This window comes from Egretta garzetta, unplaced genomic scaffold (genome assembly GCF_000687185.1).
Source record: "Egretta garzetta isolate BGI_Z169 unplaced genomic scaffold, ASM68718v1 scaffold329, whole genome shotgun sequence".
In the NCBI taxonomy this organism is placed as follows: Eukaryota; Metazoa; Chordata; class Aves; order Pelecaniformes; family Ardeidae; genus Egretta; species Egretta garzetta.
In genome coordinates this window covers 4,988,592-5,003,038 of record NW_009269999.1, presented here as the reverse complement: position 1 = coordinate 5,003,038, position 14,447 = coordinate 4,988,592, and the positions used below count along the sequence as shown (strand labels likewise).

At 41.1% G+C, this 14,447-nt stretch overlaps 1 protein-coding gene across 1 annotated transcript in view; it reads right to left on the bottom strand.

The window, feature by feature from the left end:
- Nucleotides 1-14,409, bottom strand: part of C1QTNF4 (C1q and TNF related 4) — an 18,361-nt gene extending 3,952 nt beyond the window's left edge. Inside the window, 1 exon segment of the mRNA XM_009647564.2 lies at nucleotides 14,277-14,409. Coding sequence (XP_009645859.2) covers nucleotides 14,277-14,409 — 133 coding nt within the window.
- Nucleotides 14,410-14,447: the final 38 nt, after the last annotated feature.

Sequence of the window (14,447 nt, the reverse complement as noted above, 5' to 3'; positions counted from 1 at the left end):
CCTGATACGGTAACTGATTTCCATAGCTATTGCCTTCTCACAGTTGAAAATTAACTTGCTACTAACCCTAGCCATGACACTTACACGAACTAACCAGCTAAGGGCAGGTCTGACAGACCAGACTATCTTTCATTCAGCAAATTAATTTGAGAAAGCATTTTTAAAGGAACTATTAAGCCATAGCCAATTGCCATGCATCTGTTTCCATGCTGTCTTTATTTTTCCTCACTTGGCCGTTTAGTTTGTGAGCTCCTCAGGGCAAAGGCTCTCTCTCTTCCCATGTCTGTACAGCATTTGGCCATTGCTATCATTTAAACAATACTAACAGGCCCTAGCATCTCACCAAGAACTAAATCCCAAACTGTCACACTGTGAGCTTAGCTTCTGGTTTTTTTATTATTTTTGCAGAGTACAGAGTGCTACATCTAGCACGGCAGGTTTCATTTCAGCTTCCAGCTTAAAAAACCAAGCCCTAGAGGCAAACTTATAAGGGCTATTATATGTTTCTGATTCATACTCATCCATTGTTATTCCAATGATCACCATGGTGTGGCTGCATGGAGAACCGGGATGACTGTGACATGTCTGCATGCTCTTGAGGCAAGAAATGACAGGAAAGGATTCGGCATTTGCATTTTTAGCCACACTAACCAGCCTGGTTCTAAAGTGCTACCTGTGCTCCAGAGCTCACTCAGTGTATTCAGGAGTCAGGGAATATACTACCAGCATGTCACTGCTGGCCAAAAACCACAAAAAGACAAAACAGTTTAATAAACTCTGTAGTGAATCTGACCTTATGTTCCTTCAAATCACCACCATCCTTGTTTCTGTCCCAAAGCTAATTTCTCTGTAATAAGGTCACTTTGAAATGGTTGGATCACACAGTTACAGTTGCAAAGACTCTCTGCTGCTGCAGTCCCTTATTTATCAGCTCCTTCCAATAACTTACTGGCAAGCCATTTAAATAAGGCACTTAATTATGCTGTGTTTCCATTAGCAAGTTGTTTCCTTGACAGCTCCCACTCACGACTTTCAGGACTATTTAGGTTCTTTATCTTTTTAAAATAATTTAGCAAGTATCTAATAACTGCCTCTCACACTGAATCAGTCTAAGAATAACTTGCCAATCATTAGGAAGATTCAGTTAGCTACAGGGCTGCCATAAACAGAGGCAACTCATGACAGCTCTTGGACTTGAGTATTAGCGTAGTAAGTCTGAAAGATAAAGCTTCCAAAATGCTCTGTTGCTCCCCCAGAAAATTCTTCTGGTGCCCAAGTCTTTTGCTGGGATAGCTTTCTTCCAGCAAGGAAGAGAGCACCAGGGATGCGAGGCTGCCCACGGACACTGTGGTATCAGCCTTAAGTTCACGCTATGGTGTAAGTTTTATAACTGCAGAGTGAAGTGAAAGACCCAGGTCAGAGGTAAAAAGGGGGTCTTCAGCATGGGCCATGCATGTTCCATATGTAGCAGCTGTGCTATTCTCATTACATTCACTTACCAATCAGGGTCCTTTGTCCCCTACCCTACTGTTCCTTATTGTGGTAATACCACAGAAGTATGCAATGAAGCTAAGCAGAACCAAGGGATAAATAAGGTGTGCTACCGCCTTTACACTAGGCAGTACCAACAGGGACAGCAGTCCACAGGGAGGAAGTCAAGAAACTAATTTTGGAATGGGAGGCACAAAACACATGATGGAGCTAAACGGTTCTCAAAGGCACTGGCATTAAATGAATGACCTGAAAAGAAGGGGCTAAAATGGTAGTGACTCACATAGCAAAACAGGACTTAACAAATCTTTTTTGAAAAGAAAGAGGCAGAATTCACCATTTGCATGACCCAGGAAACTTTAATAGCTTTGTGCTTGCTGGAGGTGATTTTTCTGTCCTGGAACAGAATCAATCCACCAGTGGAAAGACAATTAGCTCTTCTAATGAAATCCATGGATTTAGAAAAGGACTTTCAATAATGAAAAGGTCACCCCATTTCTAGACTTGCAGGCCAGATCTTCTTGTAAAACTCACATGGATTTTTTTTTTATTCCAAAATATTAATAAGCTAGATTCCCTAGCCCTACCTTAGGCAAGAATCCTTTCATTTCAGTGGGAGTTTTACCCAGAACACTGAAGAATGAGATATGAAATAAAAGTGAAGCAGGGCAGTAGGATTAACAGTTAGTAAAAGTTCTTAAAATCCTGTAAGCTGCAAGAGCAAAGCCCTGGTTTTCCTAGCTCTCACTCTAATATTTAAGGACAGCTGCAAATGTTTCAATTACTTGAATCAGTGAAAGCCTATGTAATGAACAGCCTTCTTGGACTATAGTTAGCAAGATTTTTTTCCCCCAGATGCCACATGCTGTCTGTTCCACTCATCCAATACAGATTAAGAGCATCAGATAATGATGCAAATGCATCACTTCTTCCAACATCAAGGAGAAATTAATTGTAGCAGATCCTCAAAAGCAAAATTTGTATAAAGAGTATAGTGTGATAAAATCACGGATTCACTTATGGCTTTGGCCTTTCTCTGCTTTTGATGAATGTGGTTTTTTGAACTCTGAAACAATCCTGAGAGGCAAAACATTGTCTGAAGCATTCAGGATGCCTTTTGGAAACGATAAGCCACACTTTGAATGACAGAACTGTATGGCATTAATATAGAAAATACTTAATTTTAAATATTTCCTTGAGTCAAAGGAGTCCTTTAACATAATAAACCAGCTCCTGTGTACTCAAAGATCTGTGGAGAGACAAAAATTCTTTTGAAGTGCCTCAACTCCAGCCATACTCAGGAAAAGGAAATGGCAAGACTGTATTTTGGCATCAGCCTCTAATGTTAGCCTACACTCCAGAATATTAATTAAACCTGCTATATTTCAACTGAAGCCCTAACAACTCTGTTTAAGCTAAAATGATGATATATAAGATAATGTACATTCATTCATCAAAATGTAAACACAATAGTTCTGACATTAAGAATTTTCTTTCAATAACGGCATTCAAACAAATTTGTTATTCACGTTCAAAGTGCCAGGGTGACACACTGTGTCTCCTGCTTTGGCAACTATATGTATTTAAAAATATACTTATTTATTTAGACAAAGTAGTATTTTAATGGAGAAGATGGCTGAATAAAATCTAGGTGGGAGCAAGGAGATATTCCAAAAGACAAATGCTTTAAAATGTAATTTCTTTTTCTTTACATCCTTTTCTAAATTAACAAATTGCACAAATCCAACTCTCTACTACATATACACTTCCTGAAGCAAACAAGACTAAAAACTGTAAAGCAAAGAAACAGACTCTAACACTGATCAGCAGTGGAAGAATAGAAAACATTGCTAGACATTTGATTTTAAAGTGTAGTTCATATAATGTGTTGAATACTCTAAAGTTGTTCTGCACATGCAGTTAAACAAACTGTTGATAAGCTGTCATTGAAATCAGACCAGCAGTAAGTAGTGAAAAAAACTAGCCATTGCTGGGAATGAGTTCAGCGATAAACAATTTCTGTGAAAGCATAGGCCAGGTAAGACTGGAAACCATAGCCTGAGAAAGCGAGATGCCTGTTGCTGTAGTGTTTACTTAACCCTGCTACCTTTAGACATAAAACACTGAGACCATTTCAACAGTAGGAATTTTTGCATGGATACAGTTACAGTTACAGTAATACCAAAGTTAAACGATCACTTTTCCCACCCCTAAACCTAATTTCCTTTTTTTAGCCTGGTTTATGTGTGCATTTCTTTCTCCTGGTGTGCACAAGAGATGCTGAGCCTGTGAACAAGGCTTTGTTGAAGCATCCCATCTCTCCAGGAGGAACCGGATTGCTGCACCAGAAGGCAGATGATACTGTCATGAAGGATTAACACAGACAGTCTGGCCTGGGATACCAGGAGGTATTTTGATAGGTAAAAGAAAGTAACTGACACTTTGGCAGCATATACTATAAAGACCTCATTTAAGACCAAGAGAGAGGAAGACCCCAAAAGGCAGACTGGCCAGTGCAAAAGCTAGCTCTAAAGGGAGAGATAGGCACAGAGACCTCAGAGAATGGAGCAGAGGGCAATTTCATTGTTCCAGGTGGCTGGGCTGCAAGCCATGTAGCAGGAGGACTTTTTCACAGAAGTCCTGGGGTTTTTTTTGCTTTGGCTATGGAGGTAAAACCATATGAAGCATAGGGATGCTGCCAGACAGACTGCCCCAGCAACAGACCTACTGGAGTGACAGACACCTTATGAGGAAGAATGCTGAGCACAAGCAGTGCAATTCAGGCTGTTCCAAAGGCAAGTGGGAAATTATTATTTAAAAATGTACACGACTTAGTTACAGGGATGCTTTTATTTAAACTTTTCACCTGGCTTAAGATACTTAAACTATGGTAGTCTGCAAAGAAGCCGGTAGCCTGCTGAATTTTTTTTTCTCCATACAAGAGCTTTTAAAAGATGCCTACAGTCTAGAAGAAATAGGATAGGGGACACGGGTAATAACAAGCAAATGTAGCATAAGACTTCTTACTTTTACTATGCTATTATAAAGTCTGGGGGGAAAAAAACCAAACAAACCCTGCAGGATTAAAAATGCTAAAATGAAAGAGTCAGCAAATAAGACAATTCATTTTCATCATCTGACCAGCTGGAATCAACAAGCAAGATCCAGTTAGTACCACAGTAGTGCTAAAGGAGATTGTGAAGAGGAAGGTAATGGTTATACAGACCATGAGAGACTCCCTTGAGAGGCAGTGAAGGAGAAATTTCAGAAGTGTTTGTAGAAGACATTTCTGGGTTGGAGACAAAAACCGGGAAGCTAAGGCAGATGCAGATGGGTTCAGCATTACAGACTACTCTTTTAATTTTTCTCTTTTAGTGAGAGTTTGGGCAGGAAAAGAGTGTGAGTGACAAAGTGGAATACTAGGTGGGCAGAATGACACTAGATTCAGTACTCTGGCATCAACTCAGATTCTAACCCCTTCTTTCTTTGTTTTATTGTTACATACCATGGCTCAGTTTTTCTACCCCACTTCCTTCCAGTGAAGGGAAATTTAGCTCTCAGGATAGTCCCGGCTCCTTCTGCTAACAAATGAAAGTCTAGCAACAGTTCAGAGACTATAGTTAGGTGTTTACAGTATTTACTATAGGTAGGTATCTACAGTATATGTAGTTATTGTTTGATTTTTTTAAAGCACACTTTCCTCTATGCATCTAGGCAGCAGTTTCCTTCAGTTCAGCTGAATGAGTATTTTCATCCTCCAGCCATGCAGACCAGAAGAGGAGGTTCCTATGCTGTTCTCAGAGTTGATGCCCTCTTTGTCAATTTTCTTTCAATCCTTAGTTGTAACAAATACCTATAGACATTTGTCCTGGTTTCTGCTGGGACAGAGTTAATTTTCTTCCCAGTAGCTGGAGTAGTTTTCTCACTTTTACTCTTCTGATTGTCTCCCCCATCCCATTGTGGGGGGAGTGAGCGAGCGGCTGTGTGGGGCTTAGTTGCCAGCTGGGGTTAAACCATGACAACATTAAAGGAAATTTCACCAGGATGAAAGTGTTCCAGTCAAACACAGGCTGTGCTGGCTTTCCTTCCTGTTCCATACTGCCACTTTCATTCACATGCCCAGTCATCCAGCAGACCTGTCACGTACAGCATCATCAGTGGGGAAAAATCTTGCAGTGATCTTTTCATGTTCTCCTCTCATCCCCTCATTAAGAAAGAAAACAACTATTAATAGTAGGTTTATTTGCCCAGGAACTGATAGGAACCTGTGGAACTGCCACCCATGAAGATGCACTAAACAGGAAAGTAATTTTGACTGTCTATACATTACAGGAATCACATCTGTGTTCTACCCTCTTGTTGAAGACTGTTGTACATGAGATTATGGAGATATTATAAGAGATACTGGAACCTGTGGTGCACTCTCAAGGTTTGTTCATTGTCCTGTCTGTAATAGTTTTACATCCTCAGTTCCCTTTCTGTAAGTCTGTACACTTTGTATCAGCCAACATATGATTTAGATCTGACTGCTGTGTAAGGTCCTAATCAAAAGAGGAACAAGTTTTTGATTTTTCTTGCCTGTTTTCTTCTCTAGCTGCATAGCCACACCTTCTCTTTCTCTCTCTCACTTGAGTGGGCACATAATTCTCATTTTTCCTGGAACTCTGTGCCTGTAGTTATTGCTTCCAACCTGTTCCCCCACTCACTGGAATGCTGCCCTCCAGTCATTGCTCTAAGACTTGCCACATCACCCACCTGGGTGAAAGCTAGAGGAAATATGCCGGTTCTTGCTGGTTGATCATTAGATCACAGGTTAGGATGAGCCTGTGGAGTCCAGTAGTCGTCCCCTAAGGGAATTAATGGATAGCTGAGTGCCAGCTGGGATTACATGCAATGACACCAAAAGAGCATTTTTGTTTCCTAGTCATGTCTGAGCTCAATGACTGCTAAGAGTTGATTTAGCAATGCAAGATGTTGGGTAACTCTGGTCCCCCTCTTGATTACCTGCAGTTAACAGAAAACTTTCAGAATGGATGAGATTCAGTTCCCTTTACTTGATAGATCAACTTGTAAGACTATGTTTCATCAATGGAAACACAACTGCTTTGGTCTTTTTATCCATTAAAGGCTTCACTATAACATACTTTGAGAAAACGTCACATGCTATTGACTGGTATTTTCTGGTAGCAGGCTTTGCAAATCCATCTGAAAAAACTCTATCTGTACTGGGGCATTTGCCTACAGGAATGCTGCTTTCCTTGTGAGGTTTTTTTCTTGTCTTGACAGGTAAGGCAGGAAAGCACGCTGTCTTTTAACATCTGCCATCACACTCAGCCAAAAAATCACATTCATTTCTTTTCATGCCCTGCTGTTTCATTGCTGTGAAGATACCCAGAGAACACTGTGAATTGCACTGCAGTGCTGCTCTTCACTGCCAACGTGCTGCAACATCTCAATCTGGAAATGTACCAAGGTCTAGTTTAGTGAAGAAGGTGATAAAAGGCATTAAGATCAGTGTATCTTCCATCTCTGCTATGGCATTGTCCTTTCTGCTCCTCCTCCTGCTGGGTCAAGACACAGGCCTGGAGCTGGAGGACTGGGAAGAAACAAGCCTCATGCTCTCAGCACCAAAGCAGAGGCCAGTATTATTCCAGAATGAAAACTCTGCTCTGCCAAACTCTGTCTGGGGAAAGGGAGGTGTCAGTCAAAGTCCACATATGCTAATGTGTTGTTTTTCTGGTCCTGTTCTCTGATTGTCCGACATGACTACCCTGTTGCTTTCATATGCACTGAATTGGTAGACAGATCAAGAAACAATCATTTAAAGAATAATCATTGCCTGTGACTACCCCCGTTTTTGTCACCAGCCAGTCACGTGAGACCCAGACTACTTCTGCATGGTACAGAAGTTCTTCATTAACAATGAAATTCTGCAATACACATAGTGCTCTTCAGTATCAGTTGCTTTTCATAAATCAGGTTTATAAAATTCTTGGTCCAGTAGCATTCTTTCAGATACACGGTTAAAAGTAGCAAAGTAAGTTAGCAAAGTTAGTCATTGCCATGTTTGTTAATACTGACCCTTCATAACTAGCAATGTGCAGTTCCCCATTTCCAGTGGTCTTTCCTGACAAATCCCTTGTAATGAGACCTCTCTGAGGAACAGACAGCTGGAACCTGGGCCCTTTCAATTTTTTAGCAATTTTACTAATAACTATTTCTCAGAAGGCTATCGCTGGTACAAATGAGACATCCCAAGGCTGTGAATTGATAGCTGATATCTTCAGGAAAATCCCAGTTTCTACTTCCACTTTTTAAACTCTGAGTATATTTTGGTCGATGGATTTAATCAGCTTGTCATCTTCTTCAACAGGGAGCTAAGAAGTTCCTCCCTTAAACACTGTGCAAGTCAAGTTTTCACAGTTGTGCGTTTGAACTTGGATTTTTCTGTGACAATCTGACACAGACGTGCTGCTGCCCGCAAGGCAGAGTCTACTGCCATGGCTGGAAGGCCAGAGAGAAGCACTTGCTGAACAATCTCCTCAATACACACACAGTTTTAAGAAGTTTTCCCATATCTGCCTTCTGTCTTTATACCGTTTCCAGTATTTAAAAAACACCAGTCCCCCTCATAATGGCAGTAGAAATGCTGGTGTGACTATTTCTGTAAAACTCCATCTGCACTGGGAAGCTGCGGGTAAAAGGCTTTGGCATTACCATCAAAAAGCGCTGCTGGACACTGCTGTTCACTCATCAGTTCCTCATTCACAGTGAGAAAGCACTCAGAGCCTGTCAAGTGTTCACAGATTCCAGGCTCATCTGCGTGACCAGCCAGTTTCCTCCTAGGCGAAATTGCCTTTGACAGCTTGAAGCTGCTGCCTCTGATTTTTGCTTATAGGAAAAGAATTTTGTTAAAATACTGAACTAATGACTGCAGCAACCCACTGGCAGGTTTTACATAACTTTTAGATCCTAACTGGACATAATACAGAAGAAAAAAAAAAGAATTAACATGAAAGATATGGCTGCTCTGAACAGTTATGCAGGTGCTTTATTTAAAGTAGGCTTGGATATTGTTACATTGCATTAAATATGCAGCTCATACCGACAGAAGTGTCATTTGCAATAGCCTACACAATTTCCTCACAACCATACAGAGAAGTTTCAGCCATGCACCCTAAAACCAAATGTTCACATTCAGTTCATATTTCAAGCCAGTGCTCCCTCTACTCAAATTCTTTCAGTCCCCTATCTTCCTTCTAGCTACTTCTTTCTAACACCTTTCCTTTTTTGACAATTATCAACAGCTTCCAACAGCAGATTACCATCTGCAGAACCCCCTCCAGCCTGTTTAGTAGTTTTCTGCCCAGCCTGTCTCAGATTTCCTAGAGAACAACCCCTCCACCTTGTTGCCTCCTCCTATTAGTAAAAAGGAGATTTTTTTACATTAGCTAATCCTTTGCTTTATCTCCTTCCAGAACCACCTTGTTCCAAAGCTGAACCTTGGGTCACAGTAAGCCTTCTTTTGGATACCCTTTCTGTCTCCTAAATAAAGACTGGGTTTCATACACTCATATGGGAACTAAAGAAAACAAAGGGAAGGACGGAAGTCAGGCAAAGTAATACAAGCTAACGTGAAGCCCTGGTCAGTCCTTGGGTGGAAGGGATGTGAATTCACTTTGAAATATCTGGGGCATCACATGACCGGCTTTCTAAGCAAATCATCGTTTTTCCCAAAGGGTTCAAGCAGCAATGGAAGGTGGGGGCAAGGGGAAAAGCAATAAAAGCTTATATAGTGCCACAGCTCGTACTCACATGTCCCAGAGTAAACCAAAATATGAGGATTTCCATCAATTTATGGATAATTCCAGTGCAAGAGTGTTTAAATGACACCAGATTATAATGCTAATATGCCACAGTTCGCTGAGCAACAGCTCCATGAAAACAGCCTTCTAAAAAAGTGCAGCCTAATTCTTCATTTTCTCCTTGTCTTGTTCATTCAACACAGATTCTTTCCAGCAGTTGCTTTGCAGCCTTTCAGTCCCAGAGAGTACCTGTTTTCATAGAAAAAAATTCCCTATTGCCTGGCTGGTATAAAAAACCCACTTCCACTCATCCCAGTATGTCTTTTAACTTCTCTAAGAGCTTTTCTTTTTGTCTGAGTGGAAAGGTCTAGAGCCTGGGGAGAGAGAAAAATCCTTCTCCCTTTAGAGGATTAAAAAATTCTTTGGTTGAACTCAAACGTGTTCTATTCAGGATCTTACGTGCAGCTCTCCACTGCAGCATCCAAAAGAGATGATCATTGCTTTCTTACATCTCTCTACCTGTCTCCTCACAGAGATCCAGAGTTTTTTCCCCATGCACAGGGGACCGTCTGTTCCATTTATATTAAACAATATATGTTAAACCATGAATACTACAGGACCTAGATTTTCTCTCCCTGAAGAAATGCCTAAAAAAATCAATTGTAGAACTATGCTTTATTTTATTTCTATTCTGAAGTCCATTATTTTATTTCATTTTATCTCTAGAAAAGCATTATTGGTCTTTCATTCAAGGGGTAAAATACTAGAAGAGTTTGTATCTTCAGTTCCGATAATTTGGCTAACTGCTAATCCTCATCCATTTTTCTTCTTCCATATCATTGTTTTCAGCATTCATAGGCTCAGTCAAGCATCTGCTCCAGGGAAATCAGAATGCCCCTTTTCCTGTGTCTTCTCCAAAAAGAGAGACCTCTTTCAGCCACCTTCTGGTAAGCTCTTGCTTTTCTTTCAGGCTCTTTTCAGAAAGCGCTTCACTGTGTTCTTGGTGCTGTGTTACCCTTGGATAGCAGACAAACATCAGAACAGGGCCAGCAGACAGCTTTTATTTCATTGACATGAAATAAGCATATTGCCTTCATAAAATGATAGAAGAATGGTCTAGAAGACAATTTGAAATGTCAGATAGTCCAAGGTACTTTCCCATGATAGGATCACTAGCCTAATTTAATTCTTCACAGGTAATTGCCTAATTTGTTCTTAAAATGATGGAGTCTTCACAGCCTTCCCAGACCAACCAAATTCAACTGGGCTTTTTTATCTGTATGTATGTATTTTGCTATTTGTATTTCCCACAAAATTACTCCTGCTGTCTAAAATAACCTTTCTTTCTGCTACTTCTCTCTTTCTGCTCCATGCACCATGAGCCCAAAGAAAAGATCATACCCTCCTCTGTTTTGTATCTGAAGGCTGTAATATTCCCCTGCCAGTTTTCTGGTCTTTGGGTTAAATAATTTCAGTTCTTTTAAATCATCTTGCGGGTCACATTTTTCAGACCTGTGATGAGTCCTGCTGCCCTTCTCCAGACTCTCTCCGACCAAACCACACCTGTCTCAAAGTGTAATAACCAAAACTTCACACAGCCTCCAAGGCGAGGCTTTAGCAATGCTGAACAGAGCAGGAGGGTTGCTTCACATGTCTTCCAGGCTATAAGTCTTTTATATATCCTAGCAAGATGTTTGCCTTCATTTGCAACAGCATGACATTGACTCATGTTCAGCTTGTGATCTCTTGTAGCACTCAGATTCTTTTCTGCAGAGTTGCATCCTAGTCATTTGCTTCTCACTTGTGCTTATGCAGTTGATTATTCCTGCCTTATTGTAGTACCTGGCATTTATCCCTACCGAATTTCATCCAGTTCTTTTCCTAGCAGTTCTTCCAAATTGTTGGAATAATTTTGAATTCTAACCTTTTCCTCCAGCATATTTCAAATCTCACAGTTTTATGTCCCTGGTGAATGTGATACACCCACACTTTATATTACCATCCAGGTCATCTAAGAAAACACTGAAGTAGATCCAGGACACACTGACACAGCTATCATATCAGTTTTAAGCAGCTTGTGGCCTGTCTGAAGGACTGGCACAGACTAGAAGCACACAGATTATGAGCTCTGAATCTTCTGATATTATTTAAAGAAGATCCTCCTGTTCCAAAAATCATGTTTACCCAGTTCATAGCCTCCTTCACCTGCTATGCCCTGCGCCTCCCCACAGCAAATACTTAAAATTAATGTACAACCATGATCAAGAATCTCAACTTTTACTTAAAAAAACCCCCTCACTCTTATGCCACAAAAAATCTTTTAGTATGTAAAATGAAGAAAAGCCAATTCTGTTAGAATCTGCTGGAATACTGAAACAATGAGTGGGAAGGATGTGACCAGCTCTCTTCATAGACTTAGGGATATATTAGAAATGCCAGCATTTATTACATTCACTGTAGTTACACCAGCAGTGCACACTGGAAGGGATGCACTGAGGCAGCTGGTTGATTTCAAAGGCCTAAAGATTTTTTTTTGCATCTGCCCTTTGACCAAAAGACTGCAGGTTCCTTTCCTCAGAGCTCAAACGCCAGCCGTGCTGGTCACAAGCAGGCACTAAGAGATAGTAAGCCTTTGTGCATATAGGAATAAAGATGATCTGGTATTCCTTCTGACAACAGTGGCCTGACTCTCTCATCTGGCTCTGGCTCTCATTCCAGTAACCATTTCCATAGTCTCCCCAGATTCCTTAACCCAATATGGATGGTTTTCCTGGCACTGTGGCTGAGGCCCTGGCACAGCAGAAAACATGCATGGGATGAATTAACCAGCTGGAAGGTGAAGAGGGAGAAATACGACTTTATGAATTTGTGCTGTTTCCCAACTGTAATCAATTATTAGCCTCTGGAGCAGCCACTTACTGCTTGCTCTGTGATCATCTCCTCATCTAACCTGTCTGGCGGAAGTATGCAACTAGAGAGAGGCTTTACAGGGACAAGAAAGCACGGCGTGGGGGACAACGGACAGGACATGATGGAACAGATGACAAGGGATTGACCAGAGAGCCAGCAGCACAGCAGTTGTGTATTACTGGCTTATCTCATTTCAGCATCGGGCAAATTTCCTTTCCTGAGATAGGGGAAAAGGAAAAAGTGAAAAAAGCTGAAAGGGAAAAAGAAGTCCTGACTTTACTTCAGCTTGGACCTGCTGGGCAATGGGATCTATCCTAAATTTCCTTAATGTGTCTTCCAAGACAGCACAAAGATCCTCGCCCCTACAGACTAGTCAGTAAGCTGTAAGTCGAAAACAAGCAAAACATCATTTTCCTTAATGCTGCACCTTGGAGTAGAACATACACTTCATACTTTGGGCATTTAAGGGGATAGGTGAATGGAAGAGTTCAGGAGTAAAACCCACCAAATCCTAACATCTGACCTGAGATGCTGGTAACAAAACTCTAGACTTCAGCATTTTTAAGACTCTAGCATTTTTAAGCCCTATTTCTTCCTCTATTTTCATGCCTTAAAGTCAATGTAGAGATGAGTATCTCTTGGAGGGAGAAGTTTCTCAGCTGAGAATACTATATTCTCAGAGGTACTCTCCACCTTGGAAATCTACCTTCACTATCAGGTTAGTTCATTTTGATGCTCTCTGCCTATAACCATAAGAATGTGGAAATTTTGGCAGAATGACAGTGTTCACTTGAAGGCTCACTGCATGTTAACTTTCCGCTAGCACAGGCCTCTTTTTCTTTTACTCTTCATATTATTGGGTGCTATGCACGGAAGGTTCAAATTACCGTGGCTCTTTACGCCTTAGACATTACAGTATTTCTCTGTGTGCCTGTGTTCATCTAGATTACTGTTTGATACAAGAGTGAGTACTCCAAGAACTGGGGATCAACAATCAGCCTTGCTGCTGTTTGGAAATGTATTTATTATTAAAATGGAGAATATAAAACCTATCATACACCTACTTGACTACAGGTCATGATACAGTTATCCTGTATTTCTGTAAGTATAGCTGCTGCTATTGTGAGTCCACCCAGACTCCTGTAACTGGAAAATATTAATGGCTCTCAGTTTATCAATGAGCACTCTCTGGAGAGCACAGCACAATGGACAGATGATCACTCTAGTAAAACATAAATAACAACAAATGGGATTCCAAGTTTTGCCGCCAAATCTCTGGTTCCAATGTATTTCATTTCTGCACCTGTTTCCTCATCTACAAAACATCAAATGTCTACCACATTGACAAATTATCAGATCTAAATCAATTCCATGTTGAAGCCATAGGTTCTCCATTATGGAGACCAAATGCACTTTGAAGGCTTTTTTTCTTCCAGGCGGAAAATACAAAGCTCATTTGCAGAGCCTAGTCCACTAACCATTCGATGCTCTGGTCTCAGCTTTTTAGAGGGGAACAGAAGGAATGTAGAGGGTAATGCTGTCCTACTGGGAATCCTTATTCTTCCTTGACATACCTTTTACTGCTATAAATTAACCCTTAAGAATGGCTAGACAAGTGAACAGCTGCCATATGCTTAGATAGGATCGCAGCCTCGTTGGCAAAGTATTTCAAAGTCTTGTTACACATCATGTCCCTGGAGGAGAGAAACTGCAGAAGGTTGCAATAGCATCAGAATGAATAATTGAAGTACGGCTCATTCAGTATGTGCATAAACTGAAGGGTCACAATGCTGCCTTCTAGTCAGCCAGCAGTGCAGAAACTCACTGAGTGTCTGACAGAAACATCATCTGGAGATGCTGACCCACTTCCCTGGGAGCTTTTAGGGAGCGGGTCGAGGAGGTGACAGTGGAATTGCCAAATGCACAGAGAAAGATTAAACTAGATTATCTGACAGGAAATTGCACATTACAGAATCAGTCGTGCATGCTAGTCTCGGGGAAAACCCTTGGGAGTCAGTTCCCCCAGGAAACTAAAGTAGAGATCCATGCAAGCTTAATGTTAGTTCCCACCTGAGAAACTGCCCCTGTGGGAATTTTCCAGGATGTTCTTCTCCATGGCCGGCTTCTGGGAGATTCTCCAACCTCGGCTTCATGCTAAGCCGGGCCAAAATTTCATACCCTTTCCCACATAAACTCTACCCATTTAATATTGGAAATGAAAGGGGAGGGGGGCGTTAACTC